At 41.6% G+C, this 22,732-nt stretch overlaps 1 protein-coding gene across 3 annotated transcripts in view; it reads left to right on the top strand.

Annotated features, from left to right (window-relative positions):
• FRY (FRY microtubule binding protein) overlaps nucleotides 1-22,732 on the top strand; it is a 425,952-nt gene that overhangs the window by 92,009 nt on the left and 311,211 nt on the right. Inside the window, exon 2 of one of the 3 annotated variants that reach the window (XM_027116557.1) lies at nucleotides 5,546-5,718. Coding sequence is in view for 2 of the 3 variants with exons in the window: in XM_027116559.1 (XP_026972360.1) it covers nucleotides 5,514-5,718 (205 nt within the window). In the remaining variant the exon portion in view is untranslated. Of the gene's footprint in view, nucleotides 1-5,417; nucleotides 5,719-22,732 lie in introns of those variants that run through there. The other 2 variants (XM_027116559.1, XM_027116555.1) reach the window with 2 other exon arrangements.

Below are 22,732 nucleotides of genomic sequence, written 5' to 3'. Positions count from 1 at the left end.
ATAATGCCAACTTATGGTTTTTCCTTCTGTTCCCAATTTGCTAGGATCGCTCAATCTCACTTTTCCAATGTCTGTACTTTTGCATGATATAATGCCCCAGTGTAGGTACGGGATTGCTGTGTTTGCCATTTTGTGGGCATTTGGTGTGATGTCACGTCTTAGTGCCTTTGCACTGTTTCCCTTCATCTGCCTTGTGAACTCTCCGCTTCTCCCCTGAAAACGCTTCACTTCCCATTCCCCTCCCATCAGGAAGAGCTGACCCAGTAGCTTTTTTTATGTCACCTCTGCACAGAGTGATCTCTCTGTGTTCCAGTAACTCGTTTGTTATAGGTCTGCTCCCTTCCTAGATCAAGAGGTTCTTGAGAGCAGAGACCTTGAACTTTGCATGGTGTCAGACACATAGTAGATGTGGGGCTTGCCAAAGAGAAGGAACGAGGGAAGAAGAGAAGAAAATACCCTTCTAAGGAGCCCCGGAAGAATCTGAGCAGAAGGGACCTGAGACATAGGAGGAAAACAAGAGATAATAGTGTCATGGACTCCAAGGGAGCAGAGAATTTGAAGAGGGCAAGGCTGGTCATGAGTGCTAATTGCCAGGGAGAGCCAATGAGATAAGTACTGAAAATATCCATTGTATTGTTAGGAACTGAGAAAAGATTTCCTCAGCCATGGTCACACCCTAGGTAATACTGCAGGTGTGTTAACAACACCAAGCAGAGATGTGTTGGCAGTAAGTGGTGGCAGGTGACCTCTCAGAGGGATGGGTCAGTGGAGTTCCTTGGCTCGGGGATAGCCTTCATTATGACGTTCTATACGATGATTTTTTTTTTTTTCCTGGTGGCAAACCCACTGAATAATTGGTTCTCTCCGTTTACAAACTGAATGAAGAGTTCAAAACTCAGAAATATTTGCAGGATATACAGTACAGCAGAGTCAGATTGAGATTCGGAAGCTCATTGGTTGAATCTTAACAGGCCTAAAATCTTGGTGGATCATTTCTCAAAAGGTGATAATGAGCAAGGTGGTTACAGTTGTAAAACGGTACAGTTCTCAACTTGCAGCCTTCTCAAAAAATCCAAATGATTTAGTAGTGCTATTTAAAAGCTCTCAAAATTCACAAGGAAATCATAGCTGCAAATGAGGAAATAAATATCTTTCTATGGAATATTTGAACATTCTAAGAGCAAGAAGACAGTGTCTTATTAGCAGGAGGAATCAAATGTTCATGAGATGGTAACAGCATTTAATAAAAAATACACAAGTGCTTAACAGAATAGAGTCACAGATGTAGAAAATAAACTTATGGTTACCAAGGGGGAAAACAGGGGAGGGATACATTGGGAGACTGGGAGTGACACACACTACTGTATGTAACATAGATAACTAATTAGGATCTACTGTATAGCACAGAGAACTCTACTCAATACTCAGTAATGACCTATATGGGAAAAGGATCTAAAAAAGAGTGGATATATGTATATGCATAACTGATTCACTTTGCTGTAGAGCAGAAACTAACACAACATTGTAAGTCAACTATGCTCCAATAAAAATTAATTAAAAAACAAAGAAAGCTCTAAGGCTTTCGGTGCCACACAGATTAAATTTAATCCATTTTGGTCAAAAAAAAAAAAAAACCCAAAACACAAGTTCTTGAAGAATAAGAAATTAAAAGAATTCAAAAGAGATTAATATATTGGATTTTTAGGAGAATGGAAACTTTTAAAACGTAATGGTTATTAAATGTATAGGAACAGAAAATGTCCAGTTATAAATCTTATGCTATAAGTTTTAAGATTTCTTTTAGCTCAGAGCCTAATATATCATCATTCCTTTGACTACCTGAAAAAAAATGAAATTCCACTTTTGCTGGTAGTGTGAAGGAGGGAGGAATGGACTTAACATTACAGTGTGTGAATATTCTCATTTAGCCCAAACCAAGCGAAATTATTTGTGGCCGATTATCACTCATGTTGTCAGCCAATTTAAATATTTTGAAAAGAAATTTACTTTTTTTATGTTCACAAATTTAATAATATTTTAAAATAAAATTGTCCTTTTTTTCATTACCCTAAAATTTGAATAATAGCAAATTCAAGCTGTTCTCACTTTTCTCTGTGAGAAAATATAGTAAATGAGCTAGATTCATATCTGTTTATATTCCCAATGAGTGCAGAATAGTTGGGCAGGAGAGGAATTAAATTGCGCCTATCAGGAACCCTGAGCCCTCTCTTACATTGTTGTATTTTTAGAGGATCAGGAGATTAGGGGCACCTTCACAAGTAGGGTAGGATTTTTTTCCCCTGATTATGATTTAAATCTCAGGAAAATGGAATATGTTTATCTAAAATGCATTTTAATATGCAGAGTCTCAACATGAATACTTTATTTTTAAAGCATAAATCGGAATTCTCCTTCTGTTTTCTCATACTTTCATTCCATGGATCTTAAAGATGTCCTGACAGCTGGGTTACACGGGGAAGGCCCAGTTAGATCAGCCAGACCATTCCTCCCTCCCTCAGTGATGCGATGGAAATCTGCCTAAAACCAAGAATTGTGTTAGGAAAATAGAGAAAGACTTTAGAGTTCTCTCAGATTTCATATATACATTTCATAATGCAACATGGTGTTCTTTTGTTTTTTTTTATTTTATTTATTTTTTTCATTTTAACATCTTTATTGGAGTATAATTGCTTTACAATGGTATGTTAGCTTCAGCTTCACAACAAAATGAATCAGTTATATATATACACGTATGTCCCCATATCTCCTCCCACTGGCGTCTCCCTCCCTTCCACCCTCCCTATCCCACCCCTCCAGGCGGTCACAAAGCACCGAGCTGATCTCTCTGTGCTTTGCGGCTGCTTCCCACTAGCTATCTCCCTTACGTTTGGTAGTGTATATACGTCCGTGCCTCTCTCTCGCTTTGTCACAGTTTACCCTTCCCCCTCCCCATAGCCTCAAGTCCATTCTCTAGTAAGTCTGTGTCTTTATTCCTGTTTCACCCCTAGGTTTTTCATGACATTTTTTTCCCCTTAAATTCCATATATATGTGTTAGCATACGGTATTTGTCTCTCTCTTTCTGACTTACTTCACTCTGTGTGACAGACTCTAGGTCTATCCACCTCATTACAAATAGCTCAATTTCGTTTCTTTTTATGGCTGAGTAATGGTGTTCTTTTGTTTTGAGTATGGCGTAGTTTTCTGTGTTTTTTTCAGTGTGGTGTAGTTTAAAGCATGGCCTTGGGCATAAGCGTTGGGAGTCAGGTCAAAGCTGTGTTCAGATCTTCTCCCAGTTCCCCGGGCGTTTGGCAGTCTCAGTGTGCTCATCTGTAGAACAGGGGGATTAGGAAGAATCAATGAGATGATGCATGTCCAAAGCTTAGCACAGAACCTGGCTGGTATTAAGCATGCAGTAAACCACAGCTATTGTTACAGTGCCTTCCAGGTGCATACACTCTTAACCCTGTGTTTGCAGCCAGCCTTTCCAAGGTGCAGCCGTACCTGTTCCACACTCTGTGTGATAATAACACCTTTCCTCTAAGACTCCATTTCATCTCATACACACTCTTATTTAGCCCCGTGAGGATACCGTGAATTGGGAAAGAAAGTCACTAAATAGCTCGACTTTCAGCTTGTCTTTTGGTAGATTTCTCCCTGTTGGCATCCAGTATTTTGTACCCTAGGGCTCTACCTTGTTAGGTATTCAAAACTTAAACACCGTTCCTGAGATTTACATTATGGAAATGTTTTCTTTCTCCTATTAAATCGTTATCTCAAACTTCAAGTAATGCTTTACTTTTTATTTCTTTACTAGAAAAAAATGTATTTTCATTAAGCTAAGGGAGATTGAAGAAGTCTCATGGGCTTTTCAAAATAGTTTTGTACAAGCCACTCACTGTTTTGAAGTTCGTGATACGTTCCAACTTGACAAAATAGTTTTAAGTCCTGCAAGGGAAATGGTGTAGATGTTTCTCAGGATTAGTAAAATAATTTAATAATCTAATATGTAAATAGTTTGCTGGTTTATAATGATAATTTATGGGTTATAATGCAACCCTAATCTGGACACATTTGTTAAAAAAATACTTTTCTCTTCAGAAAATCTGTTGTAGTTTGAAGACCTATTTGCTAAAAGGAGCAAAGAGAATGAAACTTATACTTGTGTTGAAGTGTATCCTCAGTTAGGTGAAAAGACCCAGCTCCTAAATTCTACCAAGTAATACAACCTACTTGGCAGCCAGGAAACCTAAGTAAACAGTGATTTCTGAAACAACCCCTAAATCTTTTATGATGGTATGTATCTACTGCTTCCAGGCGCTGGGAAGAGAAAAGGCAGATTTTATCTTCTTTATCTTCTGACTCACACTGCAACCAGACAGAACATAAGAGGGTGTGTGTGTGTGTGTGTGTGTGTGTGTGTGTGTGTGAGACAGAGAGAGACAGAGGAGGGGGTGGGGGAGAGGAGACCCAGCCCTGGGACATGAGGGAATAAATGATTGAGTTATGACTTCTGCACAGTCAATGAAAGAAAAAAGGGCAGAACATTTCCACATAAATAGAGCAAGGGGGAAGGGAGCAAAGGACACAAAATGCAAACTCCGGAAGCGAAAGAAAGAAAGTATGGGACAGGTCAAGCAGGAATCTAGTCAATGCTGCTTTTTCTCAGACCACCAAACCAGTTGACCACGTTAGTTTCAAGGTGTTAGTTTCAAGTTGCAAGGCAGAATCCCCGCAAAGGTCACAGAGTTTCCTTTCCATTTGCTGAGTGGAGGCTGCCATCACTGATAGGTCACAGCTCATTTGCTAGACCTCTGACTTCGCCGCCAGACAGCTGACCTTTTCAAGAAGCCGTTTGCCAGGTAGAGCGCAGGATGGAAGGGGTGGGTAGGAAGCGGCGCAGGGTTCCCGGCACTGCTGCTCGGTACACGCCCACCACGGGTTCTTTCCTCATCTCCGCAGCCATCTCTCATCTCCTTCGTCCAGCCAACTTCCAGTCGGCTGCCTGCCAGATAAGGAATTTAATAAAGACAGATGTTTGTTCTGCGTGTGTAGTTTGAAACAGAAAGGTAGGAGGAAATGTAAAATGTTTCCCAAAAGCTTGTAAAAAATCTTGAATAGTTTGGGAAGTAATAATAATTAGGCTTGCGATTTGCATAGGTATTCATTCTTAAGAGCAAGTTGTGTTTGCTCTATGGCATCGCACTAATAAAACAGAAATTTCACACAGTAACCATCACTTTTATTACCCGTGTGCCACATCTGTTCAACTTCCTCAGTCTTCTGAACCTAATGATATTTTGGATCTCTCCTCCCTGGTGCTATTAGCGGTGGATAGGAGGGGCTCCTTCGTAATTCTACACCTGTTCCAGTCCACGCCCATCAACTTGCTAAGCTTCCCAGACAAGTGCGGGGTAAAGCATGAGAACATCTGAATCTGGGGTGGAGACGCAGATGGCTGAGGCTGGGCTTGGCTTTTCAGATTTTGTGAAGAAAATCTAATGTATTTCCTACCATGGCAGTTGATGACGGCAATTTATATTCCAGGACGAAGAACAAACTAAATTCATCTCAGAATGATTGTAAATCATCGAGACGGAGTAGCCTGCCGCCTGAACTACTCATAGGAAATGACATTAAAGGAAGACTTCAGAGAAACATTAAAAACTTGGAACCCGTTCACCTGAGGCGCCCGAAAAAGAGACCATCCATATTTCCAGGTAGGATTTGTTTCTGTGGATGCCTGCCAGTTAAAAAAAACACACCAAAAGCAACAAGGACTGTATTTCGTTTGTAATGATCAGATGTGTTACATTTAAAACGAACTCGGGACATGTTTGAGTATAAAATATAGAATGATTCTTTCATCTGAAAGCACCCCCATCTTTTTTTCTTTTCTTTTCTTTCTTTATTTTCATATCTTTAAGGGTCTGGAAATAGGCGGCTGTTTTATTCTCAGGCAGCAGGATCAGGGAACCGCTTTGCTTGCAGTCCTGGAGAATGCCATGCTGCATTTCATTCTCTGGTGTGTTTTCTTTATTTTGCAAGATTATGGGATTGTTGAGTGAAGCTGATATTTGTGTGCCCCAGAAATTAACACCATTAAATACTCGAATGCATGCTTCAAATTCCTGTCTTGCATCAGAGCCTGAAACATTTGTAGTAAAGGGCTCAATTAAACAATGTGGATGGTGAAATGTATTGGAGCACAGAAGACTCAGGGATTTCAATCTTGATAAAGAGACTCTGATGGCAGCTTTAGATGTCCATGCCTGGTATTAGAGGTGTGTAAGCTTGTAGAAGACGCCTGTGATTGTGAACTCTCACGGAGGTGTCACTGGTGGGTGTGTGGTCACTGGAGAGGATGAATTATTTAGTCAACTTATTTCACTACCGTTTGCATTGGAATCTCCTGGAGAAACTGAAAGTGGCCTTTTTGTTTGTGATTGATTGATTGGAGTCTTTAAGGAGGATAGATTAGACACAGCTGCTGAGGGCTAACTCTGTGATGATAGAAAATAAACAGGAATAATTCATTCAAGCTTTACTTCATCATGAAAATGAAATGAACCCCCCTAACAGTTGAGTTTTTTTAAAAAATATTTATCTATTTATTTGGTTGTGCTGGGTCTTAGTTGTGGCAGCTGGCTCCTTAGTTGCAGCTTGCCAGCTTCTTAGTTGCGGCATGAGAGCTCTTAGTTGCGGCATGCACGTGGGATCTAGTTCCCAGACCAGGGATCGAACCTGGGCCGCCTGCATTGGGAGCGCAGAGTTTTATCCACTGCGCCACCAGGGAAGTCCCACAGCTGAGTCTTTATATGGAGGTGGGAGCTCAATGGATTCTTGTCTAGACTGTGTCCCTAAATGGTACTCCAAGCCACCTCACCGACCCCTGTGGCCTTCAGGTACATTATTTTTTCTGCCTATTTCTGCTGCCATTCCCCTTCTTGGGGACAGCAACAGGAGATGGACTCTTAACATCCTCCCTATCTGCTAGGGTCTCCAGTTGACAAGGTAGAGAGTTGTCTGCCCAAAGTTTGAACAATAGTGGCTACTTTTTTTTCTAAATTCCCTTTCACATGAACCACAACTTCATTGTCATGTAGGTCTCACTAACTTCTTTTTACAGTGGTTGACTTAGAAATGCCACCAGGCTGCAAATCCCACCACAGCTCCTAAACATCAGCTGAAAACAGAAATGTACATAGGTTGTGATAACCATTCCTATGTTATATGCTGTGTGGTTACACATAAAGAGTGGATATAATGTGGGACCTGAGCGTCAGAGAAATTAAGACGCAACTCAAAATTAATAACTGGCAAAACTACGGGTCAGACATGGGTCTTTTAACTCCAGTGTTGAAGCTGTTTCCCTCTGTTACCCTGTGCTGCGTTGTCAACTGTTGTTCTCATTTGTCTGATGAGATGGAAGATTGAAGACATGTCAGCGTTCCGATGTGCATTCACTCTGACCCTTACATACACACAGTCAACTTTATCCTCTCTCTCAAGTCTCCTGTTTTCAGTCCTGCACTGAATGATTGAATGGTGGGTTGATCAGCTCATTCATTCACTCATGAAATATTCATGTAGTTCTTGCGCTGGTCTAGGGTGGACCTTGAAGAACCGAGCTACATGGTACTCTTGTGTTCTTATCTCCCGTTTCTCCTCTAAGGGCCGTCTCACACTGCAGATAGTTATCTACCCAAAATGCAAATATGTTTGGGTCATTCCCTTACAATTCTTCGGTGGCTACCCTCGCTCTTCAGATAAAGTCCAGACTCCTTAAAGTGAAGTACACGAGACTGCCTACCTGGCCGCTGCTTCTGTCCCCGGCCCATCTCTTTGCTCTCCTCCCCTTGCAGTCCTGCAAACTCAGCCAACTTTAGATCCCCGTGGTCCATAATGCTTGCTCTTCTAGGGTAGGTGCTATATAACCTACCTGCGTAGTTTCACCCAACTAATTCCTACCTTGGCTTCAGGTGTCAGCTTGACAGCCCTTGTAGGGAACGTCTAGGAAGCTTTCCTGACCCTCCCATCTGGGTGGGGTCCATTCTCCGTCCTTCTCATAACACCTGGACTTTTCCCTATCACAGCACGTATCACATTGTATTGTAATTATCTGTTTACTTGTCTGTATCTTCCACTGGCCAGTGAGCCAGGGACCATATTAGTCTTGTTAACCATTGTGTCCCTTGTACCTATCACAATGCTTGGCACATAGCATGAACTAATAAATATTTATTCAGTTGACTCAAATCGTGATGGACAGAATGAACCCTTGGCATGCCTTGTATGCTCTGCTTTCTTCCACTTTCGCATCCTCCCTCACCTCCCAACGCACACACAGGTGCACACACACACACCTGTGTTCCTGTTATGCCCTTTCTTCCATTCTCCACCTGGGCTCCGAGACCTAATTCAAGACTTCTGTCTTCTGTAATCACGCAGTCTTCCCATCTCTTTGAGTTCTCCTTTCATGCCTACCACTCACCTCCTTGGCCTCAGTACTGCACAAAGAGTCCTTCCCTTTCTTCCTGGGATCGTGTTCAATTGTCTTAGGTTGTGAGTGGGTTCGGTGGTCACTTTGTGGCAACTAAGTTTCTATTTGTATAGAAATTCTTTGAAAACAGGGGCAGTATCTTATATGGCCCAATTGTATCCGAGAGGGAATTGCACATAGTAGGTGGTCAGTTAACATCTGGTGGTAAATTAACTAATTTGCTGTGAGGCTGTGTCCATCCTGTGGGGCCTATCTGATTCTAGCTCCAGGAAAGAACTAGTTGGCAGTAGAGACTATCAAAAGGGAAGGTCTTTATACTGATTTTCATCACCATATAGGAACTCCTGGTGGGGGAAATGCAGGTACCCCTTGTCTCAGTGTGTAATTCATTTGTTAAAACATGTGTTAGGATTCTGCTATATGCCAGGATCATTCTAGACCTTGGGAAGAGAGCAGAAAATAAGACAGTTTCTTATGTGGCTGATGGGAAAGAATTTTCCTAGCAGGATGCCTTGCATATTGTGCAACCCGACAAATACCTCTTGAGAAAAGGGGTGAAGGGGGTACCATACTCACAGCAGTGAATCTTAAAAATCAAAACCAATACATTTAAAAATCATATTTTTATGATTTTTACAAAAACATCAAAAACTAACTGTTTTTCTTCCCTTGAAGAAGCCTCAACAGTAGAACTAGTTTGAGTTGCTCAGTTGAAGTTCTTCCATCTCGGCTTCACCAGACCAGGCATTAAGAGTGTAGGTAGGTCTCTAGCGGGCAGCTAACCTTGCTTCCTTGTCCTCCTGAAAGAACTCCAGCAGCTCCAGAGCAGAGGGCTGAGCTCCGTGAAAGAAAGCAAAGGAGGAGAGAGATGTGGTCCTTACACATACCACATCCATAGGCACGTCAGATTGAAATGAGCATCTCATCCTGCACCTAGAAGAAAGTGGGGCTCAGGTGCCAGGTGTCATGGGTTGTTCACTCAGCACTCGTAAGCAAGCAAGTTGGTGTGTCTGATCAGCTCATTCTTAAAATATCCTACTGATTTTACAATCATCTGTTTGAAAAGCGAGGAGCCATCTGCTTGGAGGAAACAGGCAGTTCCACGCACTTCCTTGTTGCTTAGTCAGAGGATGAGTGTGGGACCTCGAGGAGGAGGGCCCTCTGGTCAGGACTCACATGGCAGATAGGCCAGCACGTAAGCTAACCTCCATTCTCCTTTTTAAGTTGGTTCTGTTCCAAAGGGATTTTTTTTTAAAAAATCCTAAACAATCTAAAAAAAATTATTTAAAATCATTTTAATAAAAAAACAGATTTTGAACATTTTCTAAAGTAAAACTCCTTTTTTTTTTTTTCTTGCTGTATGTAGGATTTTATTGGAAACACAGGGAAGTAGTAAGAACACTGGCAGCTAGATGGTTCCAGCCTCCCTGAGGGTGGCCAGAAGGATACAGTGCAGCTGGGCAGTTGGGTTCGGGCTCCCTCCTGGGCGCCTGCTTATCCCAGGCACAGGGAAAGACACTCTGTAATTAAGCCCGCCTCCTCCAGTTGTGTGCTCGATGTTAGAATTCTGTCACTCTGCGGACTTTCCTGGCTTCGCCTTCCAATGCAGGGGGTGCGGGTTCGATCCCCGGTCGGGGAACTAAGATCCCACATGCCTCGCGGCCAAAAACCAGAACATGAAACAGAAGCCATATGGTAACAGATTCAATAAAGACTTTAAAAATGGTCCACATCACCCCCCCAAAAAATCTGTAAAGAATAAAAAAAAAAAAAAAAGGAATTCTGTCACTCAGAATCCCTGCTGAGTAGTGATTTGATGACGTTTCAGCAGGGCCTTTCAGGGACAAGGAGGACGGGGGAGGACCTCCTTAAGGTCGCACCGTAAACAGTGCTTCCTGGGAGTGTGTGCAGTTGGATTCAGTGGCTCCTCTTGGTGATGACAGGACCCATGTTTCGTACACCTGGGTGTCTTTGATGTGGGAGGTGCCCTGGAGGTGGTGAGGTGTGCAGGCAGGGTGGCGGCACGTGAGAAGCACCATGTCATGGCCTCTCCGGAGCCGCACCCCCGTCCATCTGGTGGTGCGACTTCCTACCACGGCTGCTTCCAGAGGTGGCTGTGCTCAGGGCCTAAGACAAGGGAGCCTCAAAGGCACGAGTCTGAACTTGTCCTCTCGTGAAAGGATTTCAAGACAAAGGATTTCACCAAGGAAGTATCTACCTCACAACTGGGTTCACGTTCTGATCCCCCATCTTACTAAACGTGTAATGGACGAGTCACCTGATCCCTGGGAACCTGTTTATTTCTTCATCTGTGAAATGGGAGCGAAAACACCAGTGTCACAGGGTTACCTGAAATGCAAATGAGATAGTCCGTGAGGATGAAATGATACACAGCTGGAATTGACTGTGTTCGCTTATTCTTTGTTGATATCAAAGGTTTTGTTTCACATAATTTGTACTTTACATGGGTGGGTGGTAAGTGTAATTGGAACACTTTTGCAAATCTTCATGGATGGAAAGTTATCCTAAGTCGTCAATCAAACCCTCTGCTAAGGTAAATTATTATTATTATTACTTTTTTTTTTTTTTTTTTTGCGGTATGCGGGCCTCTCACTGTTGTGGCCTCTCCCGTCGCGGAGCACAGGCTCCGGACGCATAGGCTCAGCGGCCATGGCCCACGGGCCCAGCCGCTCCGCGGCATGTGGAATCTTCCCGGACCGGGGCACGAACCGGTGTCCCCTGCATCGGCAGGCAGACTCTCAACCACTGCGCCGCCAGGGAAGCCCTGCTAAGGTAAATTCTATATAATGAGACACCACTAAAAGACCTATTAATTTTCCATGAAAAGAGGGTAACATGGAAGCTCTTCTTAATAAAAATAGCCATATATTTTCTCAACATGACCTCATTAAACTTGAGAGTATTGTCATGTCAGGCCTCTGAAAATTGTTCTGTATTAGAAACAACACTATCTGTGATTTCAAAACTTACTTGTGGCCTTGTGTTCAATGATTTTGCCTAACTTTGTCTAACACCTTGCTTTGGGAAATTCAACTTAGGCTTTTTTTTTTTTCTTTTTTTTTTTTTTCGGTTGCACCTCGTGGCATGTGGGATCTTAGTTCCCCAACCAGGGGTCAAACCTGTGCTCCCTGTAGTGGAAGCACAGAGCCCTAACGACTGGACCACCAGGGAAGTCCCAGCTTAGGCTTTTCTTTGAACTAAAAGTTGGAATAGGATGGTCGTTCATTCACAATTACATATGATGTATAGCTTATATGTAAGATTAAAAATGAACTCACCACTTGAAATGAATCTTTTTAAATATTAGGAGTATTTAGACTTCCAAAAGTTTTGAAAATCAACGTTTGACATTTTGATTTAAAATATTTAAAATATTTATAGCATTTCTTACTCAAAAATACTAATGCAACAAAGACTGAGGTATCCTGTTTCCTTAAATAATCGTATTTGTTTTATGGATACGTTTATTCAGGGAGGTGAAATTTCTGTTCTTGTTTTGCTTTGTTTTTTTTCTAAAAAGAAACAAAACCAAAAACTTAATGAGGATATTAGTGGTAAACCAGTTACTTTTAAGAAAAACAAAAATGCTAATACTAGTCACATGTGTGATAACCAAAGGGAAATATGTTTTACCTTTATTCAGGGACACAGAATAAGCAGAAGGCATTAGATTTACGGCTTGACTTCAGGCTTTTCCTCCTTGTCATAAAAAAATAAATAAATACAAATATACGGTTCTGAATACAGGACTTACGATATAAGTATATTGAGAAGTGGCTTAAATGCTCCTGTTCTAAAAGCAGTTCGTTTCCGTTTGCTGATCTATAGCAAATGTATAACTTTTCAGATTTGAGAGCTCCCACACACTTTTCTTCCCATTCTTAAATCTAACACTCTAAGGTCTAGTAGTGACATCTAGACTATGAAAAGATTGTGTTTTTACATCCACGTAACTTTATATTTACTCAAGATAGTTCAGTGATAATTTTAAGCATTTTAATTGTTTTCATAAATAATGTACTTTTAACAAATATTTAGCAGGGGGTATGGCCATCCAGTCACTCAGTTATGCAGAGAAATGACCATACCCCAACATTCTTTTGCTTCAGATACTTTGGGACTCTGTACAGAATGTTTACCTTCAAAGTTTAATTAGAATATCTCCAGCATTTCTTTAAAATCTAGGAGCTTAAACAGGTAGTCATTTTTGGGTGACATGCCTGGAAAAACTTTCATTACAAGATGGTCAGAGTGTTTTAGGTTACGACTTCCAAACCTTTCCATCCTAAGTGGGGCATGAGTTAATTTTTTTGTGCCGAACAATAGATTGTCAGATTTACCTTTGAACATCCTGGGAGTTCAGAGCACAGAGATGGAGGAACCACAAAGGTGGTATGTACTTTTGTCAGTAGATCAGATTTCTCCACGGTGCTCCCTCAGCTATCAAATCATGCTCTTCTCTCCCACCCTGATACTTAAGAAAGACTAAGTCATCTTGATGGATAATAAATACTGGTGGCGTTTTGGAGTAATTATGGGCCAGAAAGATTCAATTCAAAGAAACATTCTTTAATTTTAAGTATCAAAATAGTGCCCAAGGATAAATGGAAGATATGCATATGGGAAAGACTACAACATCTATTCAACAAAAATCTAAGCTATCTTGCTGAACGACTACTAGATGCAAAATGCTGCGGAGGACAGGTTGATGGTTAACACACTGATACACAGCAATTTGTTCTCCTTTCTAATTTTTTACTAGGAGAGCAGGGTGCACTAATTTGGGTGTTCATGCTTCTCTGGCACAAGTGTTTAAGCTCTGTGTTGCACCAGCTAATGGCAATACTGACACCGTGTCATCTGGCACAGAAACCCTAATTGGCAGTGAAACATCTCCCTACAGGAAAGTCCCAGGGGATCTTAATTGTTCTCTGCATCAGGGTATCTTTGCTGGGAGATTGTTTACCTTTTGTAAATTGTGACTCTTCTGCACCCTCTAAAACACTTCTGGCCTGATCAGTCTCCTGGACTTGAGTTTTTTCAGCTGAGGAACCTGAGCACAATGAGGAAAGAACACCAGGGCCTGGTGACAGCCCTGAGTTCAGATCCAGCTCCGGGAAGGACAGGTGGAAGAAAGCCACGCCCCTCCCTAAGCTCTGGGCCCCTGGGCAGGGCAGGCAGAGCCTGGGGCACTGCTGGCATCTCGTGCTCCCCTTCAGGCCACACTCCCGCTGACCTCCCTCATCTGGGCTGGAAACAAAATAAAGATCAAGCCTCCTGGACGCCAAAAACAAAAACAAAAGTCAGTGAGAAAGAGTTATAAGTCGAGTGTTCCTCCCCGGGGCCCAGCTCAGGAAGGGTTTCCAGTCTTCTGAGATTTTCAAATGCTTATACAACTAAGGGAATATCAACTGAGCAACTTAAGGCATTCATTTTCAATTAACTGCACAAATGCAAATTACTGGGGAAGTTTTTTCAGAATCCACAGGCACCAGCCCTGGAGATTTGATTGAGGAAGTCTAGGCTGGGACTGGGCTTCTAACCGCTTTGTGAAAATTATCCCCAGGTACATGGGACGTTTGTCCCATCCCCTAGTTGAGAACTGCAGACTTAAAGGAAGTGGAAAAGATCCTCAAAGATCAAAGTCATTCTTAAACGATCCCCGGTTCACATGTAGGAAGCAGTAGGCATCTATTCATGGCAGGCCCCCGGCCCTGCCTCTTGTCATTCAGTCCCCTCTCCCACACACCCAGCCATCACCACCCTCAAAGGTCAGTGTGTTCTTGGGCAGGAAGAGAACCTGTATTTTCTCTCCTAATAGTGCCTGGATTTGAGTTCCATTATATACAGGCCTCCTCCTGGTTCTGTCTCATAATCTTACACACTACCCATCTAGGTCTTTGTTGTAACCCTTGCTCACAGCAGAGGGTAAAACACGAGAACTGTTTCTGCCACCTCTTGATCAACTGTTAAAATGTTAACGATGTGCTGAATGTTTGTGTCCCCCCCACCCCAGAATCCATTTGTTGAATGATCCCCAGTGGGATGGCATTTGGAGATGGGGCCTTTGGGAGGCAGTTAGGTCATGTGGATGGAGCCCTCATTAATGGGATTAGTACCCTTGTGAAAAAAAGACAGGAGAGAGATGATCTCTCTCGATTTCTCTCTCTCTGTCTGCCATATGAGGACACAGCGAGAAGTCAGGAAGAGGGTTCTCACTAGACACCAAATCAGCCAGCACCTTGATCGTGGACTTCCCAGCCTCCAGAACTGTGAGATGTAAATGCTTGTTGTCAAAGCCACCCGGTCTATATTAATTGGTTATAGCAGCCTGAATTGACTAAGCCAATTGGATGAATGAGAAATATTTGAGTCCGTAAGATAAGAAAAACTCTTAATACAACAAACAACTAATATAAGAAAATATAGAAATGTTCAGTGAATGAAAGTTGATGAATATCACGCACGATACTTAGTGCTGCACAGAAATTGCATTATTCGGAAATAAACTATAGCGACTTATTTTCTTTTGTTATTGAATCACATCCATCCAAAATAAATAGCAGTTGGGCAACTTCTCAAAAGAAATATTGCCAAAATGTAATTACTTTTAATAAAGATGCCACAAATTACTACATAATTATTTAAACAAAAGGCAATGCAGTTTTGGAAGACTGTAAACATCCCGACGTTGTGACCTTGTACTTTGTCTTAATTTCTGCTGAATTAGAAAGGGCTTTGCTGTTTCAAATATACCCATGCTATTCAGTCCCTCAGCAAAAAAGTAGGTGACTAAAGTCTGTGTGCTTAACCATGCTTGACGAATGTTGATAATGATAGAAGCCATTTTATTGGTGGTAAATCAGCTTCTGATTTCCACACCAAACACTCCCACAAGCACAAACATGGTTGGGCAGGAGGCAGAGAAGTGGTCTGGAATCATATCCTTCATGGACAAACTGAAATGAAAATGCAAAATCTCCATCAATGGGGTGCTGGTTGGGCGTAAGGGGGTACAGAGGAAGCCCAGAAGGCATTTATCTAACATGCTCAGAAGAGGGAATTTAAGAAAAAAAAAGCAAGCAAAAAGAAAATAATGTTACATCTGTCCCCCACAGCAGGAGATTTGCGGGGTGGTTTTTATTTTGAACATTTTACTGCTATGGACGGGGCAAAATGACTTGCAGAAATGAAACTGTGTTTGGTGCTTGCGTCTGTGGAATGGGGACGCTCCCTGAATGTCACCGAGACGGTGAAGAGGGAGGGTGGTGGCAGGAGTGTAATCCTTGTTTATTTGATAAGTAATGGTTCTCTCTTTAAATGGCTCTTTTAAAGTTTCCCGACCTTGAAAATAATGATGAGTGAACACAAGACTGGATAGAGTGAGATAGAAAGAGTGGAAAGGTTCTGTTCCATCCTCTCCCCGAGACAACAACGGATTCTATATCTCTATCCAACCACTGCCTCGGGGGATTGACTTATTGGAAATTGAAGCAGTGGGAGGGAGACAGAGCCAGCCGGGAAGAGTCCATTGGCTTCTCATTGTCACACTCCTCCTTGAAAGGCTCCCCAGCTCAGCCTGCACATTATTGCTTTAAAACAGTGTTAGAATCTAGCTCAGTTGTATTTGCGCAGCAGAGATAGACATGACCAACATATGAGCTGTTGATGTTCAGACAGAAGTCCAGCATTGCACGTTGCTTTCATTAAGTTGGAAAAGACAGTGCGTAGAAGTTGATGAAAAATTTACTCAAAAATCCACCACACTCTTTCAGGGGCTATAGTAGAGGGGTACATATGTGGTTCTGCTTCTTTAAAGTGTGGACATTTGAGATTAACACTGTAAAATCGATTAATATGTAATTGTTGTGCACAAAATACAGATTAATCAGCCGTCTGGAATTCTGTCCCTGCTCTGGACCAGAGCGTTTACAAGCCTGGGATCTTGCTTACTGTACAGTACAGTTATCATCTTAACATCCCACATTGCTGTATGCTACTCATTGCTAAATGGAATGGCTCATAACGTCTGTTTAAAAGCAGCATAATGAACTATTCCATAGTTTAGGACTTTAAGTTTTAAAAGTTATAAAATGTCATGAATTTCATCCCAAGTGGCAATATTTCTCCAATCAGTTTTTAAGGAATATGATTAGATGAGAAGTATACCTCACTTTCAAAATATTTTAATTTCATCATTGAGAAAATTGGAAGGACACCCATTTTAAAGTCGTGGGGATTCTTCAAGCTTCGATCTTGCCAATTCTGGGCATTAATGAGCTAATTCAGCTTTTTGGTCATCATTGCTATTGTTTTATTCAATGAGAGGGCATCTTAGAAGACTTATGATGTTTCTCCAAAAGTTGAATTCTTAATTCCTTGCTAATTATTCATCTTATAGATACGTCTTTGAGTCCTGGGATTTACTGTTTTTTCAGAGCTCAAACTGCAAAAAGTGCTTGGTGGTTGTGTTGTTGAAGAACTTAGACAAGCACTTGGCAGGGAGCACAGTGGAAAATCAGAGCATCATTGAATTACGGATCTGAAAGAAATCTTAGAGAGCATCTAATTCAATGCACTCATTTTACAGATGAAGAAATACAGACCTACACAGACTGCTTACATTGAGGGTCTCCTGCTTCCCAGCATAATCTTCACGAGATCATCACCAAAACCTAGTTTAAGAACCTCTGGGGTCATTTTTTGTGAACAAGAAAGTGAGGAGAAAATGATGCCCACAGCTTTCCTTGTGGGTCCCAGAGGCAAGCAATCCACGCACCAGCCTGTGTGTATTCAGCCTCCACACACCCACCCTTCTGCACAGGACACTGCAGTGGAGAGGCAGGGCAGGGGGAGGTTGAAGCTTTGAAAGGTACATGTCAGTCACAGGTGGTGACACACCCAGCTGAAGGGTGAGCCTGGCCCAGTGCACGGCATCAAGATCTCAGCTGGCTTTATTTTTCATTCTGTCCTTAAGAGATGAAAAGTCTGTTTCTTTGATGAAAGGAATCAAGCGAGAGAGGGGGAATTTTAGTTTTGGGAAACTTTTGTTCAAGGAAATGTACAGGAAACATGATTGTCCTCAGAGATGTGATCCAGGGGAAAACCTAGACCCTATATAAACATTTCTTTTGTGGGGGGAAAGCTGTAGGAATATTTTCCTCTTGAACGGTGAAAAGGTCTACTAAATTGTCATTGTTCTCACAGACTAAGATCACCATTCCCGTGTCACAGTGGGGAAGCTAATGCATATGGAAATAATCTGTTCAATGTTAAGAGGGCAAATTTGAGACAAGATAAGATTTCACAACTTTTCAGTTTCAAGTTCTCCTTCACCAAATATTCTCTGAGGTTTATTCCATTCTCATGTTCAAAAAGTTATAACCCAAAGCAGCTTTAAAACCCTGTATCTTAGTGATTGAACAAAAAATGTATATGTCTTTTTTTTCCACACAGGGTATAACCAAATCCTTAATTAAAAATCAGTTAATAAGGCCCCTGATTAAAGGGGCATCGAAGGTAGACAGTAGACTTAGCCTGACTGCGCTTGTGGAGCAGCTGTGTGCCTGCGTCTATCATTGAAAAGTAAATACTTTGCTCAGTTGAGGGAAATGTATTACTTTTTAAGGTTGTCAGGGCTCAATTTAATCTTTGAAAAATAGGTCACCCTGTTGTTTTGTGTGGTCCTCAGTTTAAAAAATTATCTAACCGCAGGTTCTATACCTCTGAAGGGGTATGTAATAAATAATCATTACTTTGGGAAAAGGATTCTACAAGAGCTCAAAATAAAGCAAAAAAAGGTTTTTTTTTTAAAGCTTATTTCTTCTAAGCACTAGGGTTTGAAAATACAGAAGATTTTTTTTTTTTTTTCTGTTTTAAAGTAATAGAAGGAGAAGATCATATAACCTCACATAACCTAAAAGTCAGCTGGGAGCAATTTGCTCTTAAAATTTAAGTAAAGATTGATCAAGCTTCCATGCCAATACCTACAGAAAGTCCCAGGCCCAGCCCCCAGATCTCTATAACTTCAGAGACACTGTCCTTCTGCTTAAGTTCCTTCTTCTGCTAATTTTTTTTTCAAATATTTCCAGTTTTTATCTCTTTCTAGGCATATGACAGGATTTTACTTCCTTTCCCCTAGAATTTAGTATAACCATTTGACATTTTGTGGCCAGGGAATTTTGAGAGTCACAATTCAGTGTGTCATGATTGGGTGGAAATTTTAAGCACCATATCTGAGACACCATATCCCCTTTCTTCTACTTCAGTGATTGTAGAAATTGATGTCAAGATAAGGCCTTCGTCAGCCTGAATCCAAAGAAGCATAAGTAAACACCCTGTAAATTCTGCAAATGTTTTGTTTGTTCTCTTTTGCCGTTTATGGATTTTCCCATTATCTTCTTATGCTGTGTGAATTCAGAAGGGAAGTTCATCCTCTTTCCTTGATTTCCACAAACAAAAACTCAACCATAAAAGCCTGTGTGTATAGCAGATTCTGTGGCTGTCCAGAGAGACAAAGAGGATGTAGGTTTTAGATATTCATTCAGCACAGACAACGCTGATTTAATATTAGATGTCCCTGTTCTTAAAAAGACCTTTCAGCCACCCTGACATTTGAGATTTCTCAGTGCCTACTCTACCAGTATTCTTAACCCCTGGACATCTTTTTTTTTTTTTTTTTTTTTTCGGGTCCGCGGGCCCCTCACTGCTGCGGCCTCTCCCGCCGCGGAGCACAGGCTCCGGACGCGCAGGCTCAGTGGCCACGACTCACGGGCCCAGCCGCTCCGCGGCACGTGGGATCCTCTCAGACCGGGGCACAAGCCCGTGATCGATTCTTTCAAATTCCTTTCTACCACATCATCCCCAGAATTTCATGTTCTTCTCCCTCTGTCATATAGAGCAATTCTGATCTTACCAGCTGCTACCCCCAACTCTTCCTTTGGCCTATCACAGCACATCCAAAACCAATCTAGGTGCTCATCAAAATCAAAGGGCCATCTGAGATTACTTCCTTTAAGCCCATGGTCATCATAAGGGTACATAAGAACCATCTCAAATTTTGTTAAAATTAAATTCAGATGCTGGCTCATCTGGTTTGGGGTTGGCCTGGGAGTACTTACTATTAATAGTCATGATTTGATTCTGATTGAGGGATCTTCCACTCATTCTTTGAGAAACTCTAGTCTAATAAGAGTCATCCTCTGTAGGAGGCAGCTGGATTCTAGGTAACAGGGTTTTTCCTCCTTTACATATAGAGTGCACCTACAAAATCCTGCAAAGACCCCGCTGTGATTGGGGTTAAACATCTCCCTATCATCCTAGCTTTACCATCTTATGGTATAAGCCCAAGGTCACTCTGCTTAGAAGCTCTGTCAGTTAAAACTTTGGTAAACTCATTAGCAGGGGATAAGACTCATATTTCCTGTCTTAATAGGATTTATCTTGTCAAACATGTTTGTACTCACTTGAACAGGGCCAGTGACCCATGTAGCTAAGTTACACAGGGGACACAGCTTGCTCTGGGACAACCCAGGGTACTTTGCTTCCCATCTTCCAAAGATGTAGAACGGAAGACAGTCTTAAGGGATCAGGAATTAAGACCGTCTTGGGTTAGCAGGTGTTCACATTATTTTATATTTTTAATACCCAGATGATTTCATATTGATTTGGGCAGCATTATTCAATGAGATTAGCTTTGTTTTCCACTCAGTTTACAAGATAGCTATGTCCCTTTTAAAAGCTAATTTAATTACAAACCAGAAACTGATCAGAGGGTTATTATAAAGTGTATAAATTATCCATACTATGAATTAATAAATTCTCTTACATAATATAATGCATTTTAAATAATTTGTTTTACACAAATGTGCACTTTTCAGGAAGTTGTCAACTGTGTTGTGTTAAGAAATACGTATATATCTATACTATCCTTCCTAATACATTTACTGTCTTTTGTCTAGTTTCTGTCATCCTTCTACCTCAATTCTTAGCTCTTTGATTAAAAGAGCTAAATTTTCTATTTTTTTAATGTCCCTGAAACATTTATCTAATGATTTCTGCCCTCAGTGGATGTTCAGGAAAATGCTTACGCCCCACCCAGAGCTGTGTCATACTCTTCCCTCTTCCAGTAACAGTGTGTGGACCTAGATACGTAATTTAGCCACCCTGTACACCCTAGAATATTCCCTGAAAAGTGGGATAAAAACCAGTATCTAATCTCTAAAATCTCTACTATTTTAAGGACCCCTCTGGAGTCTAGAACTGCATCCCCGAAGTAGTTCTCTCATCCACTGGTAGCTTTAATTCTCTTAAACATTGAGATATTCTGTAACACCCCGCACCTTCTTTCTGATAGTGCCTCTATCGTGTTTTAGCCCCTTTACTTTCAGGATCAAGCCTACACTCTTGAGCATGGCTTTGAAGACCCAGGAGCCCTCCCAGGCTGGCCCCGTGCTCAGAGGGAAGGCTTCGTCCCTGCCCCTGACCTTCCTGCACACATTCCGGCCACATGGAACCACTGAAGCCCTCTGGCCCTGCTCCCCTCTCATTGGGGCGGGTCTTCACACAGGCTTACTTGTAAATCTGCCCACCTTGCTTTTCTCTGTCATATTCTTTTTCAAGGCTGAGCTCAAATGTCACCTTATCTCTCAAACTGTCCCTTAACACTCCCACCCTCAGATGGTTTAGTTGTATCTTACCTTTTGTTTCGTACGTCTTCACACACTGTTATGGTGTTTAATGTTGTTTGTATCGTTAGTACCACCCCCTCTGTTCCAAGCCTTTTTCTTTTTTATAACTTTATTTATTTATTTATTTTATTTTTGGCTGCGTTGGGTCTTCGTTGCTGTGCGCAGGCTTTCTCTAGTTGTGGCGAGCAGGGGCTACTCTTCGTTGAAGTGTGTGGGCTTCTCATTGTGGTGGCTTCTCTTGTTGTGGAGCACAGGCTCTAGGCGCATGAGCTTCAGTAGTTGTGGCACACGGGCTCAGCAGTTGTGGCGCATGGGCTTAGTTGCTCACGGCATGTGGGATCTTCCCGGACCAGGGCTCGAACCCATGTCCCCTGCATTGGCAGGTGGATTCTCAGCCATTGCACCTGAAGGCAGATACTGTGTATTCCATGCATGAATGAATGAGTGAGTAAATGAATGAATGGATGCTTTTCCTATCTGTCTATATATTAACTGCCTGGTCTGTCTTAGCGATCAGTAACATGCACAAAGCTAAACTATTTCCCAAGAATTGATAGTCATCCTTAGTATTAGTTTTCCAGTGAAAGTGGTTTATTTTCCTCTCTCCAAATCCCTCATCACCTGGACTCCTGTTATTTTGTTCTTGCCTTAATATATCCCATTTCGAGAGGATTTTTTTGCTTATAGTATTAGCTACTTCAAATCCCTTGCAGATTTAAGTAAGTGAGAAGTATAATGCAGCATCTTCTGAGCCTCATGTGAGCTGAATAAGATCTTTTTCCATCAAAGGCTGCATCATTTTTTCCACTTCCCTTCCCCACTTACTGTATCCTGGTTAAAACCGATGTCAGCTCTGTATGTGTCCATCATGTTGCCTAATGTTTTGAGTCAGTACCCTTTATTAACTTATTTTGCTCCTGCATCCATGATTGGCTAGAATTATTTGACAGCTTCTTTTTGGCTAACATAGATTTACAAAACAAAACTTTCTAATGCACTTCGCTTTTGCTGGTACCATTATGCATGCTGCAGTAGCAGAGAATATAACTGTGTTTTGTGCAACAGTGTGGAAGAGTTAAGTAGAAAGAAGGAAAAGCGACTCAACAAAAAGAGATAACTGTAAGCTTGTCAGAGAATCAAAGTGAATTTCCTAAAATTATTAATACGGTGACAAGTATCTGCAACTTCTGTATTAAATCATCGGATATAAAGTCTTATTCCCGAGATAGCTCATCCGAATGATGGTTCTTTGATGTATGGAATGGATTGTTTTACCTGATGAAGCAACACAACAGAGATGTCAGGAATAACCAGCTTTACAGCTGACAGCAGAAGCCTTCGGGCCAGGACTTTATACGTTTGGCACAATTATACTTATTGTGTATCAGTGCTGTATAAATATTTAATAAAAGTTCCTCCCACACCTATTCCTGGCAGGTCAAGGCCTTGCTGACTTGGCATGTCCGTAATCAAATATATTTTTCCGCGTTAATCTCTTGAGGCGTGGTACCACTCTTAGGC

The sequence above is a fragment of the Aethalodelphis obliquidens genome, unplaced genomic scaffold (assembly GCF_003676395.1).
Source record: "Aethalodelphis obliquidens isolate GAN/ISIS:26980383/991018 unplaced genomic scaffold, ASM367639v1 scaffold16, whole genome shotgun sequence".
Classification (NCBI taxonomy): domain Eukaryota; kingdom Metazoa; phylum Chordata; class Mammalia; order Artiodactyla; family Delphinidae; genus Aethalodelphis; species Aethalodelphis obliquidens.
This window is presented reverse-complemented; position numbering and strand designations above follow the sequence as displayed.